This window comes from Marmota marmota, unplaced genomic scaffold, assembly GCF_001458135.2.
Source record: "Marmota marmota marmota unplaced genomic scaffold, marMar, whole genome shotgun sequence".
Lineage (NCBI taxonomy): Eukaryota > Metazoa > Chordata > Mammalia > Rodentia > Sciuridae > Marmota > Marmota marmota.
In genome coordinates, this window is record NW_026000174.1 from 18,076,058 (window position 1) to 18,086,875 (window position 10,818).

Consider the following 10,818-nt stretch of genomic DNA (forward strand, 5'->3'; position numbering starts at 1 on the left):
TATATATATAATTATTTTTTTTTTTTAACTTGGGACTACATTTCTATTGAAGTTCAAACTTGAAAAAGGAATTTGGGACCACCAAGGCTTCCAAGTGGTCCAGTCTTCAACACTCATTTTAGTTTGAGCATGTTTTTCCATCTCAGAGGCCATGGGAATTTAGCTTCTTCCTTTTATTTTTATTTATTTTTCTCTCATACTGAGTGAAAAATCAGTTTCATGTTTTAGCATTGTTTTCTTCCTTTGCCTAAGGAAAAAAATGTGTATTCTTAGTTTAATAATTTGATGATTATTTGCCATTTATTTGATAAACATTGCTTATGCACTTAGTATGTGCCAGGACATACATGGGATGCTGAATGGAAATGAAATCCAGGTCCTGACAGAGACACCACAGCCATAACTCCCTACCCTACTATGATTATAAAGAAACTAATATGATCCTTAAATCTGAAAAAAAAAATTTTTTGATTCCTTAGAGACATCTTTACTATGAAAGTACAATGCTAGTTATTTTATTGTTTCATGAAAACTTTTATATTACCTTATAATAACCATAAGAAATTGCAAAGATTTTTTTTTCACAAGTAAAATAAATATTTATTATTTTCTAGACTCACAATTTATTTTCCTATATCTGGAATGACTGAACAGACTTCTGCCTAAAACAACAAAGGAAATATAAGTTCTGATTAATAAGGAATTTTTTCATGTGTTCTTTCTCTGAAGTCGCTGGCTACAGGTTTAGTCTTTGACCTAACATACTTAGGAACTTTCCCCTGATCCCCCAGGAAACAAGCATCTATAACTGGGACCTCTTGGGAAAGAGCAGAAGAATGACTTTGTCCCTGATCTGCTTCGTCTTTACTCCATAGACAATAGGGTTGAGTGCAGGTGGAATAATCACGTAGAGGTTGGCAAACATGATATGAAAGGTACGAGGGACATTATGTCCAAAGCGATGGGCAAGGATGGAGAAGAATGCTGGAATATAGAACATGAGGATGACACAGATATGGGACCCACAGGTGCCAAGGGCCTTCTGGCGTGCATCTCGGGAGGGAAGGCGAAAAACAGCACCGAGGATGAGGGTGTAGGAGACAGCAATTAGGATCACGTCTATAATCACTGTCATGATGGGGACAGAAAACCCATACCAGATGTTGATGGAGATGTCCGCACAGGCAAGCCGGGCAACACCTATGTGCTCACAGTATGTGTGAGCAATGATGTGTGTCTTACAGAAAGGTAGGCGATTCACCAGGAAAACACATGGGACAAAAACACAGAAACTCCGTAAAGAGATTCCCACAGCAATTTTGACAATGGCTTTGGGGGTCAGAATAGTGGTGTATCTCAAAGGAGAGCAGATGGCCACATAGCGGTCAAATGCCATAGCCAGCAGTATAGCTGAGTCTAGGACAAAAGTGTAGTGCAAAAAGAATAATTGGGTGAGACAGCCAGGAAAACTGATTTTCTGTGGACCAAACCAGAAGATGCTAAGGGTTTTGGGAACACACGTGGTAGACAATATGAGATCTGTCAAGGCCAGCATAGAAAGGAAAAAGAACATGGGTGTGTGAAGACTGTGCTCCACCACAATGAGATAGACAAGAATACTATTGCACATGATGGCCACAAAATAAATAAAGCAGAAGGGGATGCTGATCCAGACGTGGTACTGCTCAAGTCCAGGGATGCCTGAAAGGGTGAAGGGGCCTGTGTTGTAGCTACTCAGGTTGTACATGGCTGTTGAAATCCAATGCATAACTTCTGTGTCCTAAAAATGAATTGTTATAATGAAGATGAGAAAATTGTATGGTTATTCTTTCTCCATCTCTTCCTCAGGTTCAGTTCTCCTCTTTCCTATATTTGAAGAAAGAAATTCCATTGTTTTTAAGAATAGTGCTCATCACTTTCAGAAATAATACTTAGACCCCAGTACTCCTGGCCTTCATCAACAAGTTCCTCTGGAACCTTAAAATTCATAAAATGCTATTCCCACTTTAATTACTAAGTTTACCCTAAGTCAATATATTCTGTGTTGCTGTACAGGTATGTGTGGTGAGAAAAATAATCTAACTACATGCAAGAATACAAACTAAAGGAATGGGTCACAATTGGGAAAATAAGGTCATTATCAATTATAGACTCCTACTATACACCAGGTTCTTATACAAATATTATCTTTCTTAGAACAGCCTTTGGGAACATGGATTTTTAACCCCTTCATTTTTTAAAAATTTTTTATAGAAACTGAAATTTTGAGAATTAATCTGACCAAAAATGATCTCATCTTTAGTAACTTGCAGCATCTAGATCATTAGTTTCCACAGCCAACACCTTTCAGGCCACTGTCTCATGCCAGGTGACACTTTTACATATTGTCAGAGGCCTAGAATTCACAAAGGGCATGGGAGTGTAGAGAAAAGTGTGAAGTCCATCACTGGAACCACAATTTGTCCAGCACACCAATGCTACCCACGTTTTAATGACTGTCTTGAAAGTCCTTAGGACTAGCAGTCTGGAATGTCCTCTTAGACTGTCATGTTTAATCCCTCACATGGAGAATGTTACCAGAAAAGATGTGAGGCTCAATCTCCAGTCCACCCTAAGGAAAGAAGGAGGAAATCTTGTGTAAGAATTAAGAAAAAATCAGTTCTATTGTGCTTTTTATAATACAGAGGTGACCTCTAGTGGAAAAAAAATAGAATTTATATATTCTGAATTCTGGATCATGATAAAAGCAAATAAGCAAACTTTAGAACAAGGACTGATACTTTTTAAGAACTTTGGATGTACAACAAAAATTGAAAAATCTTCATATGAAATCAATTTTTAATACTATTAACAATCCTATGAGATAGGTATTAATATTATCTACTCTTCCTGAATGCAGAAAATGAAGAAGAGAGAAGGAACTTGTGTCAATAGCCACACAAGAAGGAAATGATAAACTGGGCTTGGTGTCACACACCTCTAATCCCAGAGATTCTGGATTATGAAGCAGGGGCATCAAAGATTGGAGGCCAGCTTGGGTAACTCAGTAACAGCCTGACTCAAAATAAAAAGTAAAAAGTGCCGGAGATATAGCTCAGTGTTGGATTACGTCTGGATTCAATTCCCAGTACCACAAAAATAAAAGGGAAGAATGAAATGATAAATCTGAATCAAACTCAAGGAGACTTTTCCTAAATTCCCATGTATAACACCAAACTTCTCTATAGAACCAGTAGACTATAGAGAGTATATATGATATCAGTCTTACAAAAGACCCAAAACTAACCCATGTAAAGTTAGTAAATTAAAAGTCTAAAACAAGTTAACATCATAAAATCAAACTTATAATAAATATAGATTACTTAAACTCCCCTATTAAAAAAGCAGAGCTATTTTTAAAAAATACAATTATATGTTGCTCATGTAAGACCTAAAACAAAATGACCCAGAAAGGATAAATTATAAGGAAAACATATAATTCAGACAAATTTAAATGTAAACGAAGAAAACTTACCAAAATGGAAATAAGAAAAAGTAAAATTTCATTCATAAAGCATTAAGTATAATATAAGGAATACTCCTTGATGAAGATGTAAGTCATGCCAGTGGCAGACAATTCTTCTTAGAACTCTTATTTGAGATAGTTGTTTCCTAGCAACTTCATTTGCTCACTTTTTCCTATGTTTTAATGATCTTCCACAATTCTCCTTAAAATTCTTTTTAATTGTTTAAGACATGTCTAGACATTAACTGGAGTAAGTTTGGTATTCCTGTGTGGCTCACCTACCCAAAATGTTGTTCTCACAGGATGGTTTTATATGTTATTGAAGTATAGTCACCCAATTCCAATGCCACACCATAACTCAGTACCATTGATCAGCCCCATAAATAAAACATTAAGACATTCCACTTTGAATCTGCTCAGTAATGTGATTCAGTTATCAAAAATTTGGTCTTTGAAAACCTCTAAGATATTGACTTTCTCACTTCTACTCATTTAGACTCTAGGCATCTTTGCATTCTTCTCTAACCAGGTGAAATTCTGATTCATCATTTCAATTACTCTCTTACCAATATTTTGCTTGCCCTTGCTCCACTGACCTTCCATCATGTATGTGTGGCAAAACTCGATTCCTAGATTAATTAACCTAGTAATTTCTCTAGGTCATGGAAAACAAACTTGCTAACTTTTTAAGGAGGCCTATTTGCATCCCCATAACTTCATGACAATTAACCTTCAACTTCACTCTTGATGCTGCCCAATGATCCATCCATGTTCGAATCCATCTCCTCCATAACTTTTTTCTCTACTTTCCTCAATCCCATCTCCATCCAACTTCCCCATCTCCCTCCAACTACATCTTTAGACAGCAACCTTTCATTTTATTTCAAAGAGAAATTAGAAGTCAGTAGATATGAAATCATGTATGACTAAGGCCTCACATTTGTATTGGCATCTTTTCTCTACCCTTATTTTCTTGTTATAGTTGGGAAAAAATGCCCCTTTCATATCTGAGGCCAAAATCAAATCTGTACCTTCTATCTCAAGCTTTCCCTCCTTGCCAAGTGTCTTTCATTGTCATTCATTCTCCTTCTGTCCTTTGTCTTCAACATAGCCCTTTTAAAATTTGTTCATTTAGCATTTAAACAATTTAAATGTGTGGAAACATTTTCTTCTAGTTTAAACAACGAAAACCAAGGACACTTTCTCATTCATAGGTGGATATGTAGTTGTCTGCATTATTTATCTTTATTTTCTCATCCCCTGCTTATCTGGATCCCACTAGTCAACTGAAGCTGCTTTCACTCAGGACACCAATGGCATAAGTGCCCCACCTCTTTAGCCTTTGTTTGACTTCTCAGCAGCACTTGACACTATTGATCATCTCTCTCCATCCTGATGCATTCTCTTACCTTGAGGTTGTGTTACAACACTCTGAGGTTTTCTTCAACTTCCCCGGCATCTTTTCTCATCCTTTGCTGTTCTTCCTATTCTGTATCTCTTATATCCTGATATTTCTCAAGGCTTTGCCTGAGTCCCTTTTTATTCTCTCTACACTTTTTCTGATCTATATCATTAGCTCCTAAGTTCCCAATTAATAGTTACAATTGACATGTTCCAATTCTTTACCTCTCATTTAGATCTTGCAAGACACATAGATCCAATGTCTCCCTGGATACCCTCTTTTGGATGTCTCATAAGTACCTGGAGATTATTTTTTCAAAAAATTTAGTACTCATACTTCCTCAAAGCCTGCTTTTTCTGGCTTTGTCCAATATGTCAGAGCATATTAGTATTATCCACTCAATGACCCAAAGCAGAAACTTCAAATTCAACATTTATATCAGCCTGTATTTAAAGGACCCATGTGCAATGAAATATATTGAGCCAATCTTTTTTTTTAATAAAATTTTAAATCCTTAACAAAACTAAAAAGGCCTCAAAATCTGTTCTTGCTTCATCTTTTGAGCCATTCCAAAAATGTTTCTAGAAACATCCTGAATTTTCTAGAAATCAATGTTTTAAAAAAATTCCATTAAAAAAGCATCGTGGGACTGGGGTTGTGGCTCAGTGATAGAGTGCTTGCTCAACAAGTGTGAAGCACTGGATTCAATTCTCAACACCACATATAAATAAATAAAATAAAGGTCCATTGACAACTAAAAAATATTTTTTTTAAAAAAAGAACAGTTAAAAAAAATAAGCATCATGATAAATTTCCCTATTATTTTATTTCCCACATTCTAAGTATGTAGTTATTTACTCTTACATTTCCACTTAAGTTTTCACTGAGGTGCATATATTTTCTTTGAAATGAACAGAAACGAGGCCACAAATAGAGGAAACCTATGTGATGAAGAATAAGGCCACTGTCCTTCCTTCAGTTTGAGCTGTTATACGTAAGGCATTCTGAACTGGGACCCATGCCTTGATTGATCATACACTGAATGTGGCTCCTTCTTAACAATTGTTATTAAAAAAATAAATTTAGGGCTAGGGATGTGGCTCAAGTGGTAGTGCGCTCGTCTGGCATGCGTGTGGCCCGGGTTCGATCCTCAGCACCATATACAAAAAAACAAGAACTGCCAAAAACTAAAAAAATAAATATTAAAAAAAATTATCTCTCTCTCACTCTCTCTTTAAAAAGTAAAAATAAAAAATAAAATAAATCTAAACACAAGGTGTGTTATTCCAAATATTTGTGAGGTAACACGTGTTCTATTGGAGCCAAAGTCTCCAGACCATGAGGCTATCTGCAGATTTCTCCCCTTGATTTAGAATAATTGTTTCCATTCCTTCTCCTGCTTTAAAGCAAAACTAAGTTCTATGCATCAGTTAAGTCTCAGACAAGACCCCTTTCATTCAGTTTAATGATATTTATATGATACTCCTCTAGGAACAGTTTCTAAATCTCTTTATATTAGAAATTATATCTCCTTTTTTATGAAATTCATCATACTTACAACTAATTGTTTAATATTTATTTTCTTCTGGCTCAACTACAATCTCTTCAAAGTCAAACAGCATGTCACTTTTGTTCATATTTTGTTTTGATAATGTACTCAGTGACTATGTAGAGATGCCACTCAATAAAACTTCAAAATTGAATATCACTGAGTCCAGACAAAAATGAACATTCACATTGACTCAGTGTCTCTAACAATATATTTTAATTTATTAAGTATGAATTATTTTAAAATAAAACAAAATAAGCCCATGAAAACTGATAGCCACTAATATGCCAAGCCAAGAAGATGTAAAATAATTATTTTTAAAGATAAAAATGAGATAATAACTATCTTTTTATTAACACTGTTCATAAAAACTTCATCAGCAATATAAAGCCTTTTTTGGGATTTCTTACTTTTGCCTGTCCTTTTTATATTGGTTAGGAGAAAATTTTTTGAAAATATTAACTCCCAAGACTGAATTAGGTATCTCAGTTGAACACACTCACAATGCCATATATACTCATCCCCTGTAGCAGCACTTAGCAGTTTATTGCATTTATCTGTATATCTCCTATCTTTCTTGAGATTAGACATTTTCACATTCATAGCCTTATCTTCTCATCTTAAAACACTTAATTTTACTGAATAAATGAATGATGTTTAAATCATGGCTTACAAGCTTCTGTTTGATATGGAACATAGCCCACCTGTAGTCTCCTTCTATTTTTCTGTATTCCACTAAAGTTCAGCTTAATGAATGAATAGCTAAAATAATTAAAAGATGAATGAGTGAGTGAATAAAAAACATAATACCATTAAAAATATACCCAGGCACATACAGATTCATAAAATCTACAGTCACAGATTAGATAACTGCTTAAAAACCAATTTTGAGTATTTTGAACTTGTGTTTGATTTGTGTTTCTTATTTGTTTTATACTGGATAAGGTAATTTATTTCTCTAAAATGACTGTTTCCTCATAGATGTTATGTGGGGATTATATGAAAAGATTCTTAGCTTGGATGGGACTGGGGATTCGGCTCAGTGGTAGAGTGCTCACCTATATACATGAGGCACTGGGTTCAATCCTCAGCACCATGTAAATGTAAAATAAAGATATTGTGTCCACCTAAAACTAAAAAAAAAAAAAAAGTTTAAAAAAAAAAAAGATTCTTAGCTTGGTAGTTGAAAAATATCAAACCACTCATAAGTAGCAACTAGTATGCAATGTCATTGTTACAAACATATGCATGTACCTACTGATGCAAAAACCCACAAGAGTACAAAGTTGCAGATCACACAGAAACCAGAGAGTTGGAGTATATTCTTCTAGATCCAAGTTCAAATCCTTTGATCTGGGCTGTCAGATTGTGTCCTCCATATATAGCCTCAGTTCTACTTTGCCCATTTAACTCTAGTCATTCCATTCTCTGAGGCTTTAAACTCTGAGCTGCAGGTTTTATTTCACAGGGAAAACTAGTCTAACTCCATCCCTGTCTTCTCTTAGCCTCCCCTTGATCTTTGTGCCTTTCAGAAGCTGAGCCTGCCCTTGACTTCCCAATGCTGGCTGCCAACACTTACCAAACCCCTGACCCCCGATGGGGACTGAGGTATGAAGAGAAATGGCACTCTTAAGAAGAATTCCTCTTATTCCTCTTCCTGGATCTTCAGAGAGGGCACTCAGAGCCTGCAGTCCCCTGAGGGTCCATGAACAAAAACCCAGTCAATGAATTGTGGATTGCACACAGAAACATTCCCCAAGCGTCCACACAGAGGTCCCAAGAGCTATGGTGAGCTGAGTCCCTGCTGGCTCAGATCTTCCCAGACAAGTAGTGTCCTGAGAAAGAAGAATTCTCAGAGGCTTTAAATATTCCAAGTGCTCTGTGCTCTCTACACTGTTGCTAGAACAATCTACTGGGAAATCTGAGTGTTTATAGTATGTGTATATTTGAAGGAATCTGAATCTGAATTTCTCTAAGTAGCTTTTTTGTTGGTTTGTTTGTGGTACTGAGGATAAAATCCAGGTCCTCACACATGTCAAGCATGTGCTTTACCATTGAATTATGCCCACAACTTCTCCATGTACTATTTTATTAATGTTGTAAATATCCAATCATTTATTTATTTTAATATGTGAATGCAAATGGGTAGATAAGAGGAGGAATACAGTTTCTTTCTGGTTCAAATGAAAGATGATTTGGAGAATACCATGGTTATCACAAATTGGTATTGATCAAACAGTGGAACTTTCCTAGAAAACTCTTTGCATGTACTGTCACATACAATCCTGTCAATTCAGATAGCTTTAGAATCACTTTCTTTCTTCAGTCATTGTTCTATCCCTTGTCATTTCTGCTGTTGGGCTCTGATTAATCTAAAGATTTCAATCCCATACTCTCCTCCAAAGCCATAGTAATCTTCCTAAGAGAGAAATGTGAGTATTGTTTCTGCAATTTACAGAAGTGTTTAGGGTAAAGCAAATCTTTATTAGCAAAACATATGAGGTCAAGCAATTTCAGACTCTATTTCCTCTTGCCATTCTACCCTGAGGTATGCCATAAATTCTAGATTCACTTTAAATAGATTAGAATCTATAAAGAGTCCCAACTGCATTATAATTTCTCAAGCACAGTCTCCTTGCATATGTTATCTTTTCCTGTTCTTTTCTGCCTGACCTCTGTGTTCACTGCCTTGATAAGCTGGCAGTAATCAAAATGTCTTGTAATTACTTGTTTGGCTGTCAGTTTCTGCTTTCAGAATATGAGTTACACAGATCTCACCCTCAGTCCAACACTGAATTTCCATGGTTGTTCAGAGTGGGCATGAAATTTGTGCTTTCAATTAGTGTTATTAATATAGTAGTAGTAACAGCATTATTAACCCCTCTATTTATACCACATTTTACTTATTGAAGTGTCCTTAGAACAGGGAGTCTGACTTCATTCACAGTAGAAGAAAAAAAAAAAAAAGAGGTAGTTTTAATGCATTTTATGGGTTAGTCTCAGATGCATTATTTCCATTGTAAAATTCACAATACACTGAAATAAATCTCCCAGAATTATACGTGCATTTTTGAAATATACATGGTCTGTAGTTAATATATACTGACATTAATTAATAGTAATATAATAATTTGTTTCACTGATTATAACAAATATGCCCCACTAATGTAAGATATTTATAGTATTTTATTACTAATTAAAGGGAAACCTTTATAATATCTTTTTCCTGTGCCAGAAACTACTAGACTAAATTCCTAGAAGACTCAACTTAAATGCTGATTGAGAGTATTGGTGCTAAAATCCTTTAGCCAATGTGTGTGGGAGTGGCTTGTGTTTTAACTTTATGGCTGCCTGAGACCATGGATAAACACTGTGATGAATAGTAAACTAACCAAAAAGCTTAATGTACAAAGCAGAAAACTGAGTTATCCAGAGGAGCTTTGAAAAGGACTTAAAAATCTCTAGGAATATAGAGTTCAGGTGTAAGCAGAGCTGTGGGAGCCCCCAGATTCTCACCTCTTGCTGACCTTAAAGACTGCAAAAGCCAGGAAGTGAAGGCTTAGAAGGTTGGTTATAAACTAAAAGGCTGAGTGTTGTATATGTGTCCAAAAATGCTAACAAAGACCCTCAGGAAAGACTGGGAGATTTACTTTTTTTTCTGGGGATTTAAGAAAAAACTCTGTTTATTCATTAAATGATCACTAAGATAACTGAATAAAGAATTCAGTAGTGACACATAAAAAAGAATACAAACTTTACAAGAAATATTTCCAAAAGTCACTTTTAAAACAATTAGCAATAACAGTGAATCCTGGAAAGTGGGAAAGACTCTAATTCCCAGTGTTACCACATTGCATGTTTAAGTTTTCCAGCTTTTATTTTATATAAACAAGCAAAAAAGGAAAGACATAAAACATATGGACCATCACAGAAAAAGAAAAATCAACCGAACCTATCCCTGAAAGAGCCCAGATGTTAATACAAAAACAAAACAATAAGAACAACAAAAAAAAATTAAATAAACTAGTTAAAATATGTTCATAGAAGTAAAGGAAAGTATGCCTAGAAAAGGAAAATATCACACCAAATATGAAATATCAAGAAAAAGATAGAACTTGTAAAAAGAAACCAAGTAGAAATTCTTATGTTAAACATGTACCATAACTAAAATAAAGGTTCACTGCAGGAGCTCACAGACAAATTGGTGCAAGCAGAAAAAAAGCAGCAGCAAACAGGAAGATCGATATATAGTACCCAAACCAGTATAGAAAGCAAAGAATATAAAAAGGGCTAAGGATGTAGCTCGGTGGTAGAGCACCACTGGGTTCAATTTGCAGTACCTAAAGAAAAGGGCGGGCGGGG

General features: G+C 35.4%; 1 protein-coding gene across 1 annotated transcript; it reads right to left on the bottom strand.

Moving 5' to 3' along the window:
• Positions 1 to 802: 802 nt before the first annotated feature.
• Positions 803 to 1,747, bottom strand: LOC107157373 (olfactory receptor 52H1-like). The gene has a single exon (XM_015503759.1). The coding sequence runs from the start codon at positions 1,745 to 1,747 to the stop codon at positions 803 to 805; it is 945 nt and encodes a 314-aa protein (XP_015359245.1).
• Positions 1,748 to 10,818: the final 9,071 nt, after the last annotated feature.

Coding starts and splice junctions, on each gene's coding strand:
- LOC107157373 (XM_015503759.1), bottom strand. CDS start 1,747: ATGTACAACCTGAGTAGCTACAACACAGGCCCCTTCACCCTTTCAGGC.